Consider the following 18,040-nt stretch of genomic DNA (forward strand, 5'->3'; position numbering starts at 1 on the left):
AAAAATGTCAAATATTAGGAACTTTTCACCGGAAATATGCGAATCACTCTGTATAAAGATTTTTTATTTTTCTTTGGTTGGACAGAGTAGACGGTTGGTTCAAAAAAGATGGCGATTGGTACAATTCCTTCTTTATTTTAATATGTTTTCTTTTTTCAATTTCATATTTACAAAAGATGCATAAATAATTGGCATAAATTAAGGACCATTATGCAGGCAGCAGGTTCACTAATAGCCAAACATTTCTCATAAGTCTCTGACTTGAGTATTGATTTTAAGGGGACACATTCATACCAGCATCACAAAGACCAGATGGAACTTGGCGAAAAGCAAGACGTGTAAAGGAAGGTTATGTACCCCAAGAGGAAGTCCCACTGTACGAAAGTAAAGGGAAACAGTTTGTGAGTCAATCATCAAAACCGCAAAGGATTACGTTACCTTCAGGTGAGGTAGCTCAGCAAACCATACCAGGCTTGTATATAATTGCAGACAAAGGTAAAACGAAAAAGAAGCAAACGAAAAGTAAGCTTTTATTATTGTACAAGCATAGTTTATAACTGGACTCGTTTAGATGTCGACGAAATTGTAAAACAAGTGGATAAAATCAAAATAGTCGATGCTCCAATTAAAGCAAAGGTAAAAGTTGCCAAAGCTCCGACCGAAAAACCCACCAAACCGACAGAACAGTCAAACAATCATGATGTGGACCCTGTTAAACGTCTGCGTAATTTGAAAAAGCGTCTGCGTGAAGCCGAACAATTGGAGGAAAATTTAAAAAACGGTCTGCTAACAAAACCCGAACCTGATCAATTAGCAAAAGTACAAAGAAAAAATGACATATTAATGCAAATATACGAATTGGAGAAAAAAGTGTGATAATGCAATAATTTCTTTGTGTGCCGATTTTTATTAGTAGCAACTTAGTGTGTATTGTATATAAGTGTTTGCAATGTTAAATGCCATAAATCGTCACGAAATTAAAACAAATTTACCTTGTTGAAACAATTAATCCAATCGACAAAAGAAAATTTGGTACATGATGGCTTTTGTAGCAATCATAGTCAGATTTTATACTTATAATAAGTGCAACATATCATTAAGTAAGAGCTCTGACCTGGTCAGATAAATACATCTACTCCTTGATTGCTGCTGCTATGTATTGAGTAACTTGTTACTCTGCAACGAGTCCTGTCCTATCCAAAACATTATTCTTTAAACTCGGAGGTGGTATCCTAGTTTAGTCTAGGTGAATTTTCATTCAACGCTCTAAATATACTACTCACAATGGCGCAGTATATGCGGAGATGTTTCTCTTTCCTGTCCGCACACACACAGAGAGTCGAACATACATTATTTTAAATACATACAACAAAAAGGTCCGACAGACCGTGTTGAAAAGGAACACCTAACATAGACACTGGACATGGACACTGAGTAAAACAAAACTTTATTTATCACACAGTTTCATACAATATATTCTTCAATTTTTGAAGATTAACTAAATTAACTTTATATAACAAAGTATTTAAATCAAATCAGTTGTAAGACAACAATATAGGTACATTACCGCACATTCCCTTTAAATCTGCTTGAAATATTTAAAATGACTAAAACTGAATTCAGACGGAGCTTTTGCATATTTAAAAGAAATGCGCTAATTAAACTATGGCAATAAACGTAAAATTATTGAGATGATAAAATTGTCAGTTTGTTAATTAAAAAGAAAACTCAAAAAAGTAAAATTTTACGTACACTCCTAAAAACAATCGAATAAATTAAAAGCAAACATTCTTTAAAAAATACTGATATTAGAGCATAGGGGTTAACGACTTTAAGAAAATAAATCAATCAAAAAATATTCTACACGGGGAAGCATATTATTGCCTAATTTCTAAATCACTTCTCGATAACGGTTTTGTGAATAAATATTTATCTTATCTCTCCTTTAAACTTACAGTATAATTAATATGTGATGTATTAATTTTGAGTAAAGTAGGCTTGCTAGGATGTGAATTATCACACGTCTATGAACACATTATTAAAAATTTGTATACATAGTACTTATGTTAGGCTTCATTAGTACACCATTCACCACTGCAATTAAAATTCTTGACTATTCAATGGAGAAAAGAAACTAAGAAATTATGCAGGAATCTCATCCACTCTCCGGTATATCTAATATTTCGGAAACAAACGACGCCGTATCCGTCTCCTTTTCTGCATGTCGAACGCAAAAGGGGTGTTTTAAAAGTTGATCATAATTAAGCCTATCCGTATATTTTTTTTGTAAACATTTCGAAATAAAGTCCTCAAATTCCGGTGTAAATTCGTTATGCGGTAATCTGGGCGGATCATCAGTGACGACCTGCTTTAACTGTTCAAACGGGGTGCCCCATTTCTGATATGGAAACTGGCCCGTCGCCAATTCTATCATCGATATTCCAAAGCTCCACACATCCGAGCGTATATCATACTGAGAAGGATTACCTTGAGGATCTATTCGTTCTGGCTACAAAAGACACACAATAAATGTCGCTATGCAATTGTCATAACTTACAGCCATGTACGGTTTGCAGCCCGCGTCAATTGTCTTGGCGACAGAATCAACAAGGTACCCACTAATGCCAAAGTCGCACATCTTCACTTCGCCTTTCCTATTTATTAATATATTTGACGGTTTAACATCTCTGTGAATTACCCGTAACTTCGAGTACAAATAGTGTAAAGCACTCACGACGGCTAAGGCAATTTTTCCTGAAATGCAATATTAGTCAAAAGGGAGCGTAATTTATAAAAAATTGTAGGTAGATAAACAAAATAGTAATGTTGTGAATGTTATATACTTAGCATGTAACAACCAAAAAGGATGAATGTGTGTGGTATGCCAGGAGCTAGGCATCATTAATATATGAAAAACTGTCCATTATAAGTTCAATTTGCGGTCAGTTCATCCAGGTATCTTATCAAAAATGATTTTCGAAAAAAACACCCGCTCATATAACAAACCACTGGCAATTTAATTTAGTAAAGATTAATGCACCATATTTTATGGTTAAATAGAGTACTGAATAGGTATATCAAATATGCATATATTTGATTGTTGACCAAGACATCTAAACAATAAACGGTCATTTGGGAGAAAGAAAAATTGCCAGTTAGAGGAAACGATATATAAAACCAGGTGGGTGGTAAGCCAAATGGTAAGAGAATTAGAACAAAAATATTCACAGCTACATGCACCAGTAACAAAATTGTCAACACTAACAAATTTGGTTAACAGCTTGTACCTTACCCAAAATATCCTCGGGAATTGTTCGATTATGCTTGTACACTTTTGCATATAATTTATCAAGACTAGTATCCATAACCTAAAAATTGGATTACAATTACCACATAATTATCCATTCACTCACCTCCATGCAGATCCAAACGTCACCTTCCCGAAATAGTGCCCCGTAAAATTGTACTGTTGAGGGACAATCGCTACTCCTCATAGAAATATCAAGATCCATTAGCAGCCGTTTTTGCTCTTGCGTATTTACGGTCGCAGCTATACGTTTCACAGCCATAATTGTCCCGCTTGGTATGTGCCTCATCTTTTCGACAATTCCGTACGCGCCTCTCCCCAAATCGCAGATCTTTTCCAAATCATCCGCCTCGACATCGAAAGTTTTGTCCACAATGGTTATGGTGGTTCGTTTGTCCAAGTTGGCAGGAGGTGTGCTATAAGAAATTTTTCGAAATTTGTTCGGCTCATTAGCTGGAGTACTTACACCGGGGGTGCGTCGTCCGATACCTGAAGTTTAAGATTCGGTTTTCTTTTTCTTGCAGACATCTCTAATTCAAATATTATTCTAAACAACAAATTAGAAAGTTAAATTAGGGATAAATATAATTGATCAAATTGAAATGCAATATAATTAATTTAAATTAATACTTTGTAATTTATGAAATTTACAGCCTACCTTTTGAATATTCAAAATATTTAAATATTAATTAAATTTATTAACATTTGGCTATTGTAATTTCTAATCTGTTGGTGTTGGTTAGGATATTTTCACTTTTGTCATTTTTCTTTGGTTGGCAATACGAAGTTCGATTATGTATAGCATGTTTACAAAAGGATGTACCGGAAGTTTGCATCTCAATATTAATGAAAATGTACAACAGTAAAGTTGGTAAAGTTAATGAAATTAAAAAATGTATTATATGCGACGCATATTAGAATTTACCTATTTTCCCATAAATTAGTACGAAGAAAAAGAAAACTTATCGTTTAATATTGCGATGGCTGTCAAAAAAAAGTAATAATTTTATGATTATGACCCTAATTTTAAGTTTTAGTAGCCTTCGCGACTTTAAAAATATATAAAAACATGTGCAAGGAAGAATTATTTCAATTATTCGTATATAAAAAGTTTATTTTTGAATTTTGTTGCCACCTACGGGATCATTTTAAGACCAATCCAATTTTTTAACTCTTTTATATAAAATTATAGCGAGTATAAAGCAATAGACTGTACATAAAACTCCCTACAATTAATATCCATTGATAATCGTAATCGTTTAGTTAGCCGCTATCGATAATGTCCGGTTGGGATAACAACATAGACGTTTTTAATTGCCTTATTATGGAATTTCCTAATAGTTCCGCGTGAGTCAGAGAGTATGGTAAGTTAGCAACATCGTCATCTAAACTGTGATAAGTGCAAAGTGAATTAAGTTGATCGAGATGAACATGTTAAACACCTTATTTTAAGATCGTGAAGTTATTATAAAAAAGAGTATTATTTTTCTGTTTCTTCAAATTTTAATCCTCACTTTTCTAATGCAATTTTAACTTTATTTCAAAATTCAAACAGAAAAATTAAGAAAATTGTTTTGATTATCTTTGAATTTCTAAATTATGTCAATAATTTAAAAAATCTTGCGAAATAATTAAACTTATCAAGTTTTAAGGAGTAGTGACAACCATCACGTTTGATTTTTCTGTAGCACCCTATACTATTGGTACCACAGACTAGACGCTAGATTATGAAATCTGTGACACTATACTGATAACCAAAAAACTGTCAAAAGTAACTTTTTGTTTTGACGTTTTAGGGGTATACAAAAATATTTAAACAATTTTAAATAAACTAAAATTTAAAATGGAATTTTGCTCCATTCCACAAAGATTTTTATTTAGTTCTTGTAGGTCACAAAAGTATGACAGTTTTCAGTAAACTCTTCAGTTACATCGGCTCGATAGCGTGGCAGCCTATTACCATGTTCGGTTTTCTGGATGCACACCCTTATGGTGGAGTTCTCTCTGCGATATCCACCATTATTTTCTGTATGGCGGCCTTTTACTTCCTCAGATGGTTTACCGGCGAAACAAAGATCGAAATTAAAGACAAGAATCACAGCTGGAAAAGTATTAAGATAACTTCCAAGGTACTTGTGCATTGTGTTCCGATTGTATAATTGCCCGTCTTCTAGGCTTGGTATTGTTCAATCTGTGAGGAGTTACTTTTGCATGGTTTTGGGGTGTATTGTGACTGTTGTGGCGTTTGTGCGGATGCAGAGTGTTTGAAGAAGGCCAACCAAACTTTGCTATGCAAAATTATGACAAGTAAAACTGATAGTCTACCTCACCATTGGGTTAAAGGGAATCTGCCACTGGGCGCTTGCTGTGATGTTTGCCATGAAGAGTGCGCCCTCGAGCCCGGGTTGGTTGATTTTCGATGTTGTTGGTGCAATCGCAACGTGCACGAAGAGTGTTTACCCGACCGCCAAACTGTACTTATTCCTAATCCTACGGTTTGTTTCAGTAACATTGCTCATTGTAGCTGTGCGACTTTGGACCATTTAGGAACCTAATTGTTCCGCCTTGGTGCATACAAGTTGTCAGACGTAAGGGAAGTTTGCATAAACACCTACTGTTAAAAGGCGTTAAACATCCCGGATGGGCTAATTGGTCTCCGTTAGTGGTTGTAGGTTTGTTACCCTTTTCTTTAAATGACTACGGAGGCTTAGAGGGACAGTGTGTAGAATTTTTCGTAGTATTCATTGAATTTATAGTTCAAACTGTGAATTCAGACAAGCCATTCTACAATCTTTCATGAACATTTTAGACCCTTTTTGGGTCTTCTAGGCTCTTTCCAAAGCTTTCTAAGCTTTCCTAGTTCTGCAAAGGACGCGAAATAGTTTTTGTATTCATGGGAGGCATATAAAGCTCTGGAATGAGCTATAAACATATGGAAAATGTTATAAATATCTAGAAAGGCCTATAAGGATCTGGAAAGCATTCCAACCCTTTCCTGGGTTTTAGAAGACCTTCCGGAGCAATCTAGACTCTTTCTAGTGATCTCTAGACGTTTTCCACGGAAGGCATATAAGAGGTGCAACTTGTTTCTACATTTCACGAAAGGGAAGATGTTGGCGGCAACATATACAGATCCCTCTCAATGGGTCTAGGCCTTCAACGAAGATAATGAATTCATGATACACATAATTATTTGCGAGCGTCCATTTCGTACATCTTTTCTGTAGGATTGCTTTTTAAAAATGCTTGCTCATCTCTTACAAGGTAAGTTACTAAATAATATTCCGTGTCCGACTAAACATTTCGTGGAAGAGCCACAGGCAAGGACTCAAATAGCTGCAATTTGCTGTCCACTGGTCCTGGTCATACGAATGGGAGAATTAAAGTAATGAATGCAGATATCTAATATTTTGGAAAAATTACAGTTTATGGATTGCAGAGAAGAGTGGACATTCATTGTAAAAGTCCACAACTCTTTCAACGGCTTCAGATTTCTCACTTTCCTTAAAATTTTGAAAAAATCCAGTTTATGAGGAAACTTAGTTAACAAAAGGTGCAGACTTTAAACTGAATTCATAGTTTATCCTCTGAATTTGAGCTTGAGTACAAAATAAATCTACATGTGACCTTTCTATACCTACGTAGGAGACTGAAGAGTTAAGTGCAAATTTTAGCCAACAGAAAGTCTGGGAATAATGATGGTGAAATGGTTTTGTCTGAGTTTAGACGTTACCTGAATCCAGCCCAAGTCATGGACTTGTCGGAACGACCGCCTGCCGTTATTCTTCAATGGAGTATTTTGATTGCACCTCAGCCTGTTAAAATGATGGTGGCTGGTGGTGACGGTACTGTCGCTTGGATTCTTAGTGCCGCTCAGAAACTGGATTTAGATGTATGTATGCAGAGTACTAAATGATTTTGAAAATTGTGTTTAGCCAGACCCTGCAGTTGGTATAATTCCTCTGGGAACTGGTAATGATTTATCACGAGTGTTGGGATGGGGAAGTGAGCATTCCTCAGATTTGGACCTTCATTCTGTTTTAGAACTCGTCCAGCGAGCTAAAACTGGATTACTTGATCGGTAATGACATCAGCGCATGTGTACACTAGATAGCCAATGGTATTTCATGTTAGATAGTTCATTAAAATTGCGATAGGGGGCTTTACAAGCAAATTTATACAGGACTTGTTTATCTAGTGTAGTATGATCTATGATCAAACACTTAATTTTTACAGATGGAGTGTAGAAATTCTCACCCACCGTCAGTTGAGTCATTTGGGGATTCGAATGTCTAAAACAGACATTTACATGTATAATTACATAAGTATTGGCGTCGATGCGCAGGTGACTTTGGATTTTCATAGAGCTCGAAGTAGTCGCTTTTATCCTTTTGGGAGTCGCTTTTTTAATAAGGTCAGACTGTTAAGGATGCTCGAAAAATGTTTATATTTTTTTTATGTTTTTAGATGTTGTATTTAGGTTTTGGTACACAGCAAGTAGTTGCAGCCGATTGTAAAAATTTGGAGCAGAGATTGAATTTGTACTTGGATGGAGTTCAGGTTGATTTACCCGAATTAGAGTCGATAGTGATTCTTAACATTGCTTCGTGGGGCGCTGGAGTCAATTTATGGGGTATAAACAAATGCTAAACAATTTGACATCTTTTGATTTTTATAGGTGAAGGCACTAATGCTCCTTCACAATCACATTGTGATGGGGTTTTGGAAGTTATAGGGGTGTATTCGTCATTCCACATTGCCCAATTGCAAGTTGGTCTTTCAAAACCACACAGAATTGGGCAGGCGAAAAGAATAGATGTAAGTAAAATTCCCCAGTTCCAATGCAATGCTAAATTTCTATCGCTAACTGTAAATCAGTAGAAAGTCAACCGTATCAGTTGAGGTTTGTACCTTTAATTGTTTGCTTACACTTATTTTCTGGGTAAACCTTCAATAAGTTGAGGAAATTTAATAAAAATGGTATCAACAAAGAGTGTGCAATGCTAATAATGTAGGTTTTTGTAAGTCATATGAAACCTTTCACTTTCCAATATGTATCCAGTCCCTATATCAAAACTGTCAGAAAAGGCACTATATGTATACAAAGATTACTACTCCACTGCCCCACACCAAATAACGCCCACAATAGATCTATACCAAGATGGACGGATGCAGGGTTAGTTGCACAAAAATGTCCCGCGCTAGTCAGTTTTCATGCAGTGCCTAAACACTTTAGTTTGTTTGCATACTTTGCATTCCAATTTGTCTATTTAATTTTAGAATCTTTTAGATACATTTACATAAAAGTGCACCTATGCAAGTAGATGGAGAACCATGGGATCAACAACCCGCACATGTAAAAATATCCTTCGTTAATAAGGCTACTGTTTTGCTAAATCCTATATAAGCATAATCAAAATGGGGTACAGTATTAATTTTTTATCATGCACCTACAATTAATTTTATTTATAATGCACGTATTGTTGTTACTTTATTTAAATATATTTTGTATTACTGTTGTTTATATTCTGGTACTCTACCACAATAAAATTATTTATCTGTCAGATTTGTGAATTAAAAACTCACTAATTTAACTTTTTGTTTACATTTTTATTAATAGTTTTGTTTACATTTTTCATCTACAAAGTCAACAATTGTCATAAATAATTTTTGTCATATAAAATAAACTAAAAACCATGAGTATAAACTATTGCTTACATTCACCAATTTGATAACAATTTCTAATACTTTTAAAAAGTATTCTACGCTAGTAATATTTTAATTCGAGTAAATGCAAATATAAACAAAGTCGTGGACAACCACAATTGTAAAATTATTAAGAATCACATATAACACTTATTGCATAAAAATATTTTGCTAATTTGATTGGCACCAATAGAGGTACTAACGATAAAAGTAACAAAAAAATATTCTTTATCTTTGCACACGTAGTGACAAATAAATCCTTTGTATATAATTAGACCCTAATATTGCAATAACGGAATGTATAAATTAGCTAGGCAACCTTTTACTGTGGTAAAATGTCTCGTTTTGGCAAAAAACCGAAATTTAAACGTAACTGCTCCAAAAATACGAACGTCAGAATAGTTTGCGGCGCTAACCTGACGAAGGCAGGAACGTAGCCCTTGAAGAAGCCCAACGGCCCCAATTTTGCGGTGTAGAGAATTAAATCTAGCATTCCCTTGAATTCTCCCGGCTTTGCGTTCATTGCTCTTGTTTTTAACACATCGAGCGGTTGTGTTAAGGTCGTCGCTATTGCACCCTACAAAAAAAAATGGTTAATCGGGAATATTGATGTTACAGTAGAAACCCTACTAGCTGAAAACGCGTTTAACCGAAACGGTTAGAGTGATTGAAAAACAAAAGAAAATTGAAGATTTTTCAAAAGATTTAACCTTTTGTTACTGGCATAGGGTCTCACAGATCGAGGGTAACTTCGATAGCTTGTATTTTTATGTGTAAGCAACGTCAGTACATGTGGAGAAGTTGAGTGCATTAGTTTAAGTTTAAAAAAATAATCGATATGATACACTGGCGCCAGTTTTACTGTTCGTTACAGACATTAAAAGTATGAAAAGACATAGAGAAGTACTAGTAAACTATTGCCAGGTTTTTTAGACGTTTACTTAGATACGCTGTTAGTATGATATTATTGTCTCTTCTAAAACAATGGGAAGCGTATAAACACATCCCGGAAATAATGTATTTTTTCTTTAAGATATTTATTATCTTTGTTAATGATTCATAATTACCTGTACCATAGAGTAAAATTGTATTTACTCTATGCCTGTACTTAATAAATGCGGGAGCTTAAATGTGCGTAATAACGGGATCCAAATATGCATTGTTATGAATTCAAAAATTTGTTAACTAACAAATGAGATCACGAAGTAAAAATATTATGTTTCGTACCTGTATATTCAAATAAATTTGATTTATTTCAACAAGGGAAAGTATAGTGCGAGGAAATACTTACAGCCGTCAGACTGGAGAGAAAGTGAGTGGCCGCGTTATCTCCGAGCCCCGCTTTGAGTAAGAAAAGCTTGACTTGATCGTAAAAAGATAACTGTCCAATTGTCATGAAAATTGCTCTGCTAGTCGCTGTGCTCGCACCTGAGAATAGTCGTTTGGGGCCTTCTTCTTTGTACACGCGTAGTAAACCGTCCAAGGCGTGCTTATAACTGTAATTATTATGTAAGGTGATAACCCACTAGTCGAGCAAAAACTTACTTTCTTCGCTTTTCTAATGGTAGTTTGATGTCATTCTGCATACGGACGTTAACCATGTCGGCGGGTGTTCCTACAAACCCCCCAGCTGCACCTGCGCAGGCTGCCATTGATACTTTGGTAGCGAAGCTTGGTTCGTTCCCGGATGATTGCACAGTTTGCTTCGCCACTTCGTATATACCAAAACGAGTTGTGGAGTATGTTAATTGTCGACACAAAGAAGCTGAGAGTCCATTGTACAATGCGGTGACACCTTAGGAACACACAGTTAAATATAAGTTAACATGCAATTGTTCGGTAACCTACCTTGTTTCTTAATGATGTTTGCTGTTAGTCTCACTATAGAAATTTTTCCCTCTTGCTGTGTTTGTAGTTGTACTTTTAACAGGTCTAAGGGGTGGGTGACACAGGCCGCACCGGCTGATGCCAGACCACCGAAGTACCATCGTGATAGTTTCTTATTCCTGTCAGTCATTACTCTGTAATGCAAGCCAAACCGTATACTACTGATTACATCAACGAAATTTCACGTTCAGTAGTTTCCCAATGTGATAAAAAATTTGTTATCTGTATCTAAGCGCGGTTACACATCCCACTTGGGGCATTTTAAACTTCCCGCCCGCAGAGAAGTGCTGCCATCTAGTAAATAATAAGACCATTCCGCATGTGCCAAAAAATTTTGAAAATTTGTGCACTATTTTTTGAATAAACAAAAGGCTCTTACGCTTACCTTACGTGTGTTGTGCCTTGCAGTGCCTGGTCTCAAGTACGAATTCGTGCTCTAAGCACATCAACAAGGCTAGGTATGCTTACTTAACTACGTTTAATTAGGCATAAATGAAAGAATAATTATCAACTAACCAATGACTGGTGATATTAAAAAAAAGTTATTACAATTTTATCACATAGTAGGTAATTTATTTTACTGAAGGATCAATACATACATAACCTTTAAAAGTTACTTGCGTGGGAGTGACCAATGCAGAACAAATCGATTTTAATATTCTTAATCACTGCTAAATATCCGTTTATATTTAGCCATCAGATTATCACCAGTCATTATAAGATTAGCACTTTTTCCTGACTTGACACTAAATTTCAGATTGATTTACGCTTGCGCTTGCAAGATTTCAATGGAATGTAAATGGCAAGAAAGCAACCCTTTGCTAACAGCAATAAATCTTCAACCATCAGACCGAATTGTGTCCACCTTCGAACAAGGTCTTTCAGATGCCAATTTCATCACAACCAACTTGATGAAAAAAATCTTCAGCGAAGATGGCAAAATATGCCTGCTCATCTTACACAACACAATCGGTCACTATCACAATGTTTTAAAATGTTTGGGGCACGATTTAATGCAAAAGCTGAAAGACGGTCACGCCACCACCATCGAACCCTTGAAAAACATCACAGATTTTCTAACAAGTGACAAAGAGACCTTGGTTAAACATCTCTTTCTGGCCATTCGTGACAAAATGAACAAGCTACTCGTTTCCCATCCAAACGGCCGAGTTTATCTTATAATAGACGATCTCAGTCACCTACTTGATTTAGATGTGGATGTTAAGTATATGACGAGCTTTATAAATTATTGCATAAATCTGGTGCAAAACGATCGGGTGCATGTTATAGTGAGCTACCACATTGCCAATGCAAACGACAAAGTGATAAGCAACTGTCTGCGTTACGTTTCTAATCTTGTCATCGATATATCTCCCTTAAAAACTGGGATTAGTCACGATGTCACTGGGATAATCTCCATTGAAAGGAGACATTCGACCGATGTCGCCCTGAGGAAAAGTGTTTTACATTATAAGGCATATGATAGGGAAATTAAAACTTTCGCTCCTGGTGAAGCAATTTACCATTTATATAAATAAGTTTAGTATCATTTTGTAACCGTTTGTATTTATCAACCAATGTTGTAAGTACATACTTTTAACGTAGTTATTAAATCCAGTCTTGATGTTTTCAATGTAAATTTTTGTGTTGCTGGATCTGTCAGAGAAGAGGAAAAGTTGTTTTCTAATTTTTTCAAATTACAAAGAGTAGGTATTTGACTTGTAAAACTGCAATTCTTTCCTCCATTCATTCTGAGATTGCTATACTAAATATTCGCAAAAACTTGCCCTGTATAGTGTGGAAACGGTTTACTGACCATAGTGATTTCAATGCTAATTTCTTTATAACGAAATATCTTGCCTAATTAAGTTAGACGAAAGTTGTAAATATGGTTTCTTGTAGCTTGAAAAATTCTTTGCTGCTCGTCGTATATTTCAATTCGGGAAACTGGAGAAATAAGTAAATTGGAATCTAGTGTTTGCGTAAAAATTGAATTTTTGTTTCAATAATTTCACACGAGTGATTTTACTAAAATCACTCGGGCCGTGAAATCATTGAAACAAAAATTAGATTTATAATTATATACTTATCTCTGCACTCTTTAAGTGTTTCCCATGATAATTGGTCATGAGAATTTAATAATTTGTTATGTAATAAATAAAAGTTTATTTTGCCTCTAGTTGCCCACAATCACACACAAATAACACTGAATATAAATCAAAATAACATTACCGATTTATAAGATTCTTACAAAAACATAATTTAAATTTAATCTATTAGTTACACACACTACCTATATTCACATTATTATTAGCATCTGCGATTCTCCTAAAGCTTATACAGTGTTAACATTTATTAATATAAAGTTTGAAAGTATGATGATCATTCTCGAAACAATTTATAAAGTATCTGGTTGGTGGTTACTCATCACCTTTAAGATTGTATAGGTACACACTAAGTATTGTATTATCAATGCTACACTCGATGCTACAAGTAAAAAATTATTACTCATAGAATCAATGTCATCACTTATACCATTGTAGGTATATGTGTTAAAGATATAAACAACACATTATTTTTGCGGTTCATTTGGAAACTGTCGCGCGTACTTACATTTCTACTTTCAAAACAAGTAGGTACGATGTACGATATGCTTTAATTTCTGTAGGATTTACAAACATAAAGGAAACATATGCGTATGCTGTAATATTTCAATCTAAACCACAACAAAATAGCATGATAGAGTATCAAGCAAGAGTGGAACTAGCTGAACGGTAGGCTCTAGGCTTAAAGGCCCCATACACGGACTAGAAAAAAATTCAAAGAGCTGTAACTTTTGAACTAGTAGCCCAATCTTAGAACTGTTTCAAATTATGGATTCTACAGGCCACATTCTATAAGAAAATTGTTTTTCCGGGTCGATCGGAGACAATTTTTTCTTCGGGGCTCAAAAAAAGGCAGTGTTTTACCTTCCTATTAACCAAAAATCTATTGCACCAAAATTTCTTGGGAAAACACTATTTGTTATTAATTTTGGTGCGTAGAATCCAAAACAATTTGTACTTTTTCGATCAGAGGCGGTATTAATGAAAGTCCCCTTTCCTTCTGCACCAACTTGAAGTAGTTTTTTTTATCTTGAATCCGTCCTTGAAACGTTATCAATGTGTAAACAGCGCTTTATCTTTAGTTTTTGGAATGTGGGTAAAGTAGGTTTTCAAAGGTTCGACCACAAAATGGAAATTAAAATATAACCTTTTATCGGTGTTTACTTAAAAATTGTAATCAACTCATAAAAATGAGTGGATTCGGTTACCCGGGCTTTCAGTTATCAAGTGGCAAACGTGCTAGTCACAATGCGGTACCACCGCCGCCACCAACAACTGGTGTTAGTAAACAAGGTTATTCAACTATGAACGCAATCAGTCAAAATGCTCTTTCGGCGGCTTGGGGTGGAAGTCGTAAAAGGGCAGCCACTGAGGATGAGTAAGTCCGGGCAGATCTTTGAAGTCGCAAGTCATTTGATATGGTTGTAGGTACTTTGACGACGAAGACGATGAAAGCACACCAACTTTAGCGTATATTCCAGCACCGGGTAGTCCTACTCACGTGATCGAGGAGAAAAATGACGGCGCAGGCGAAGACGACGAGGAAGACCCACTCGATGCGTACATGGCAGGCATAGAGAAGCAGATGAAAGTACAGCCGAAGACTGATGACACCAAGCCACAGACGGGTATACGGGATGATTTAGAAGAAGAAGACGATGAGGAGTCGTATTATCGATACATGGAGGAGAATCCCACTGCAGGTTTAGCCCCAGTAGAAGAAGATACACCGGAAGTTGAGTACGACGAAGATGGAAATCCATTACCACCAGCACGCAATCGCATAATAGATCCCCTACCCCCAATTGATCATTCTACAATTGAATACAAACCATTTAAAAAAGATTTTTATACAGTTCATTCTGAAATACAAGCTCTCACATCGCAACAGGTAACTGAGCTTCGTGGGACGTTGGGGTTAACTGTAACAGGAACTTCTGCTCCTCGACCGGTGTCTTCCTTTGGTCATTTGGGATTCGAAGACAAATTAATTAAAGCAATTATAAAGGCGGAGTATACAACCCCAACACCAATTCAAGCGCAAGCAGTCCCATGTGCTTTGTCGGGTCGTGATGTGTTAGGAATTGCACAGACAGGTTTGTGTAAATGATTGTTTTAGGTATAACACCTCCTCTAATAGATAATCAAAATCGTTACGTTATTCCAATTTTATTCCTGCACCATCTGGTTCGGATAGGGTTCCTGTGGAAACGTACTGGTTACTAAATCTCATTCTGCCGTTAATCTACTGAGTTCTTCTGTGAAATACAGGACTCGAGACTAATTTCTTTGCACTTAATAATCGTTAATTAATTTGCCCGATCAGCATCCACACTTCCATGTAAACCATTATTTATAATTTTATTGTACAGTAAACTTATGTTAGTGCTTCCTTTAAGATAACACAATATTTTTTGCGAGATTTTTTGTCCAAATGGTCTTTAGTATAACAGTCTATTAATTGATCATTTTAGTTACCTACTTTAAAAGGTTTCGTCTCCCACACAGGCGAACTAGTGGTGCCACTTGGTTGCTGAATTCCGGACTTATATTTTTTCCTGTTCTTCTCTATTATGGAATGGTTTGTGTAACGAATTCTCCATCATAAAGCCCGTTTTGGCGAGTGTGACTCAACTCGCACCGTCTAAACGCGCCGTAAGAACTGGAAACATTACCAATACAAAAGAATTCGTGTTTTCTTCTCACACAAAATGTTTATCTTGTTCTTGAATTTAAGAAAATTTCGTTTTTGTTAATCTCATTCTCATTCAACATCTGGTTTACTATTGATTCTTTAATTGATTCAAAGTTGTAAATACCTACACACTCTAAAAATATAATTCCTCTTTACTGAATTGGTGTTTTCATAATATGGCAAATATGAATTAATTAATATAAATTTCGCTTGTTACATATTTCTGACATTATAAAACAGCGCACCTGTTATAGATATAGAACTTGGAAGTATTTACAAATGGTTATTATAACACATATAACATTGAAAGGAAAGCCATACTATGCAAAACATCTACTAGCTATAAGTAGGTAAATGATACAGCAATAGAGAAATTAAAAGTGTTTAAGAATTTTTCTATTCCTAACAGGTAGTGGTAAAACTGCTGCCTTTCTGTGGCCGATGCTGGTGCATATTAATGAGCAACCGCCAGTACAAGAAGGTGAGGGCCCCATCGCTTTAATATTGGCACCTACCCGCGAGCTGGCCATTCAAATCTACAATGAGGCCCGCCGGTTTGCACGGATATACGATATTCGTGTTATCTGCGCTTACGGCGGCGGATCTAAATGGGAACAGAGCCATGTAAGGAACTATAATGTACTAATAGCAATTAAAGTACAATATTTAGGCTTTAAAAGAGGGAGCGGAAATTGTTGTTGCGACCCCCGGTCGCATCATCGATCATATAAAAGGGGGCGCGACAAATTTGCAACGGGTAACATTCTTAGTGTTGGATGAGGCGGATCGCATGTTCGAGTTGGGTTTCGAGCCACAAGTACGCTCCGTTTGCAATCACGTAAGGCCCGACAGGCAGACTTTGCTGTTTAGTGCAACTTTCCGGAAACGAATCGAGAAGTTGGCGCGCGACGCCTTGAAAGACCCGGTTAGGATATCCCAAGGTTTAACCGGTCAAGCATCCGAAGATGTAACGCAACACGTCCTGTTGCTTGCAAATCCACAGGCAAAACGAAACTGGTTATTTAATCATTTGGTGGAGTTACTATCGGCCGGATCTGTGCTATTGTTCGTCACCAAGAAATTGGATGCTGAACAGGTCTGTTATTCTCTTTGTCCACCCTTGCCATAGCATCATCATTTTGTAGGTTGCCAATGATCTGAAGGTGAAGGAATTTGATTGCTTATTGCTGCACGGTGATATGGATCAAGCTGATCGAAATCGTGTCATTATGACCTTTAAGAAAAATGAATGCCCCTTACTTGTAAGTTTTTTTAATTTTTATATAAATACGTACATTATAAAATGCCTTTGATATAAAAGAAGTCATTTCTTGTTAAGCTACATACAGAAATTTATATGTAGTCGCAAATCTCTCCTATAACAGTGAAAACAAAAATGTGAAATGTGGTAGGATTTTGTTAGGCGATTTTCTTCTTAGGAGATCTAAGCTGGCTGTAATGCAGAAAAAAAAACTTATCATTCAGCACCCAGCAAATGGTATTCATGTATTTTTAAAGAAATTTATGTTACACTAAAACAATGTCGAGTTACAAAAGTTTTCATTTAAAAGCCTATTCTGACATTTTTTCTTGTTTCAAATCCTTAGGTTGCAACAGACGTCGCCGCGCGAGGTTTAGACATACCTCATGTTCGAACTGTAATAAACTTCGACATCGCCCGTGACATCGACACTCACACTCACAGAGTCGGGCGTACAGGGCGTGCGGGGACCCAAGGTACGGCGTACACCCTTCTAACCGACAAAGACAAGGAGTTTGCGGGTCACATCGTGAGAAATCTTGAGGCAGCTCATCAAGAGGTTCCACAAGAAGTGCTCGACTTAGCTCTACAGAGCTGTTGGTTTCGAAAGGCGCGGTATGTGTATCTATTCCGATTTATCAGCGTAATGAAATCTTTGGTTTAGATTTAAACTTAAGGATCAAAACCCGAACGTCGGAGGTTTGGGATTGGGCTATAAAGAAAAGGTGGGTCGTCCTCAGGCGTCCACTCCTAGCACTCAACTAATACAGCCTCCGAAAGCTGGGCCTGCAACTGACAGACTGTCGGCTATGAAAGCGGCATTTAAAGCGCAATATAGTAGTCAAGTAGGTCTTTCGCTGTGTTGTTTTGAGATTTGTAATTTTTCTTTTCAGTTCACTGCAAGTTCCGAACATCCTCCGCCAAATCAACCCTCATCACGTAAGAAAACTAGGTGGGAATAATTACTAATAAATAGTATTTCGTGTTTAATTTAATAGAATTCCAATTTATTCCAATAAACGATGAATAATTATACCTCCTATATTGTATGTTTCTGATATTAGACAACCACGAATTAA

General features: G+C 36.2%; 6 protein-coding genes across 10 annotated transcripts; 4 read left to right on the forward strand and 2 right to left on the reverse strand.

The window, feature by feature from the left end:
- Positions 1-62: 62 nt before the first annotated feature.
- LOC116178177 (partner of Y14 and mago) lies at positions 63-1,002 on the forward strand. Its single transcript, XM_031497596.1, has 3 exons — positions 63-223; positions 280-522; positions 572-1,002. Exons 1-3 carry the CDS (start codon positions 211-213, stop codon positions 874-876), a joined length of 561 nt encoding a protein of 186 aa, XP_031353456.1. The 5' UTR covers positions 63-210; the 3' UTR covers positions 877-1,002.
- A 428-nt stretch (positions 1,003-1,430) lies between these two features.
- On the reverse strand, positions 1,431-4,058 carry LOC116178175 (dual specificity mitogen-activated protein kinase kinase 3). Its single transcript, XM_031497595.1, has 6 exons — positions 3,966-4,058; positions 3,774-3,854; positions 3,414-3,723; positions 3,293-3,368; positions 2,558-2,754; positions 1,431-2,509 (listed from the first exon to the last, which is right to left on the reverse strand). Exons 2-6 carry the CDS (start codon positions 3,833-3,835, stop codon positions 2,156-2,158), a joined length of 999 nt encoding a protein of 332 aa, XP_031353455.1. The 5' UTR covers positions 3,836-3,854; positions 3,966-4,058; the 3' UTR covers positions 1,431-2,155.
- Positions 4,059-5,045: 987 nt separating this feature from the next.
- Positions 5,046-8,871, forward strand: LOC116177753 (diacylglycerol kinase epsilon). Of its 3 annotated transcripts, none has more exons than XM_031496836.1 (9): positions 5,046-5,436; positions 5,482-5,781; positions 5,832-5,979; positions 6,982-7,199; positions 7,243-7,388; positions 7,544-7,721; positions 7,775-7,940; positions 7,986-8,125; positions 8,588-8,871. In XM_031496836.1, the coding sequence occupies exons 1-9, from the start codon at positions 5,209-5,211 to the stop codon at positions 8,609-8,611; spliced, it is 1,548 nt and encodes a 515-aa protein (XP_031352696.1). In that variant the 5' UTR covers positions 5,046-5,208; the 3' UTR covers positions 8,612-8,871. The 3 variants fall into 3 exon arrangements, with proteins under 3 accessions (XP_031352696.1, XP_031352695.1, XP_031352694.1); XM_031496835.1 differs by having other exon boundaries at positions 7,986-8,210; positions 8,598-8,736; XM_031496834.1 differs by having other exon boundaries at positions 5,048-5,436; positions 8,598-8,831.
- A 25-nt stretch (positions 8,872-8,896) lies between these two features.
- Positions 8,897-11,648, reverse strand: LOC116177755 (mitochondrial dicarboxylate carrier). 2 transcript variants are annotated; one of them, XM_031496838.1, is made up of 5 exons: positions 11,500-11,648; positions 10,862-11,034; positions 10,559-10,808; positions 10,305-10,509; positions 8,897-9,590 (listed from the first exon to the last, which is right to left on the reverse strand). In XM_031496838.1, the coding sequence occupies exons 2-5, from the start codon at positions 11,028-11,030 to the stop codon at positions 9,336-9,338; spliced, it is 879 nt and encodes a 292-aa protein (XP_031352698.1). In that variant the 5' UTR covers positions 11,031-11,034; positions 11,500-11,648; the 3' UTR covers positions 8,897-9,335. The 2 variants fall into 2 exon arrangements, with proteins under 2 accessions (XP_031352698.1, XP_031352697.1); XM_031496837.1 differs by lacking the exon at positions 11,500-11,648 and adding an exon at positions 11,286-11,473.
- LOC116177756 (elongator complex protein 6-like) lies at positions 11,028-13,796 on the forward strand. 2 transcript variants are annotated; one of them, XM_031496839.1, is made up of 2 exons: positions 11,028-11,358; positions 11,658-13,796. In XM_031496839.1, the coding sequence occupies exon 2, from the start codon at positions 11,689-11,691 to the stop codon at positions 12,436-12,438; it is 750 nt and encodes a 249-aa protein (XP_031352699.1). In that variant the 5' UTR covers positions 11,028-11,358; positions 11,658-11,688; the 3' UTR covers positions 12,439-13,796. The 2 variants fall into 2 exon arrangements, with proteins under 2 accessions (XP_031352699.1, XP_031352700.1); XM_031496840.1 differs by lacking the exon at positions 11,028-11,358 and adding an exon at positions 11,483-11,577 and having other exon boundaries at positions 11,656-13,796.
- A 299-nt stretch (positions 13,797-14,095) lies between these two features.
- LOC116178297 (ATP-dependent RNA helicase DDX42) lies at positions 14,096-18,003 on the forward strand. Its single transcript, XM_031497760.1, has 8 exons — positions 14,096-14,383; positions 14,434-15,101; positions 16,110-16,324; positions 16,371-16,796; positions 16,846-16,962; positions 17,308-17,576; positions 17,626-17,806; positions 17,855-18,003. Exons 1-8 carry the CDS (start codon positions 14,196-14,198, stop codon positions 17,921-17,923), a joined length of 2,133 nt encoding a protein of 710 aa, XP_031353620.1. The 5' UTR covers positions 14,096-14,195; the 3' UTR covers positions 17,924-18,003.
- Positions 18,004-18,040: the final 37 nt, after the last annotated feature.

This window comes from Photinus pyralis, unplaced genomic scaffold, assembly GCF_008802855.1.
Source record: "Photinus pyralis isolate 1611_PpyrPB1 unplaced genomic scaffold, Ppyr1.3 Ppyr1.4_LG8, whole genome shotgun sequence".
Classification (NCBI taxonomy): Eukaryota; Metazoa; Arthropoda; class Insecta; order Coleoptera; family Lampyridae; genus Photinus; species Photinus pyralis.

Excerpts from the sequence above, each read along its gene's own strand:
- LOC116178177 (XM_031497596.1), top strand. Across the intron at positions 523-571 it reads GAAAAAGAAGCAAACGAAAA|ATGTCGACGAAATTGTAAAA; the intron begins GTAAGCTTTTAT and ends GGACTCGTTTAG.
- LOC116178175 (XM_031497595.1), bottom strand. The coding sequence starts at position 3,835 with ATGTCTGCAAGAAAAAGAAAACCGAATCTTAAACTTCAGGTATCGGAC. Across the intron at positions 3,369-3,413 it reads ACGTTTGGATCTGCATGGAG|GTTATGGATACTAGTCTTGA; the intron begins GTGAGTGAATGG and ends TCCAATTTTTAG. Across the intron at positions 2,510-2,557 it reads GCTGCAAACCGTACATGGCT|CCAGAACGAATAGATCCTCA; the intron begins GTAAGTTATGAC and ends TGTCTTTTGTAG.
- LOC116177753 (XM_031496834.1), top strand. The coding sequence starts at position 5,209 with ATGACAGTTTTCAGTAAACTCTTCAGTTACATCGGCTCGATAGCGTGG. Across the intron at positions 7,200-7,242 it reads CTCAGAAACTGGATTTAGAT|CCAGACCCTGCAGTTGGTAT; the intron begins GTATGTATGCAG and ends AATTGTGTTTAG. Across the intron at positions 8,126-8,597 it reads GGCAGGCGAAAAGAATAGAT|ATACATTTACATAAAAGTGC; the intron begins GTAAGTAAAATT and ends AGAATCTTTTAG.
- LOC116177755 (XM_031496838.1), bottom strand. The coding sequence starts at position 11,030 with ATGACTGACAGGAATAAGAAACTATCACGATGGTACTTCGGTGGTCTG. Across the intron at positions 10,809-10,861 it reads AAACATCATTAAGAAACAAG|GTGTCACCGCATTGTACAAT; the intron begins GTAGGTTACCGA and ends TGTGTTCCTAAG. Across the intron at positions 9,591-10,304 it reads TTCTCTCCAGTCTGACGGCT|GGTGCAATAGCGACGACCTT; the intron begins GTAAGTATTTCC and ends TTTTTTTTGTAG.
- LOC116177756 (XM_031496839.1), top strand. The coding sequence starts at position 11,689 with ATGGAATGTAAATGGCAAGAAAGCAACCCTTTGCTAACAGCAATAAAT.
- LOC116178297 (XM_031497760.1), top strand. The coding sequence starts at position 14,196 with ATGAGTGGATTCGGTTACCCGGGCTTTCAGTTATCAAGTGGCAAACGT. Across the intron at positions 16,797-16,845 it reads AGAAATTGGATGCTGAACAG|GTTGCCAATGATCTGAAGGT; the intron begins GTCTGTTATTCT and ends ATCATTTTGTAG. Across the intron at positions 17,807-17,854 it reads AAGCGCAATATAGTAGTCAA|TTCACTGCAAGTTCCGAACA; the intron begins GTAGGTCTTTCG and ends TTTTCTTTTCAG.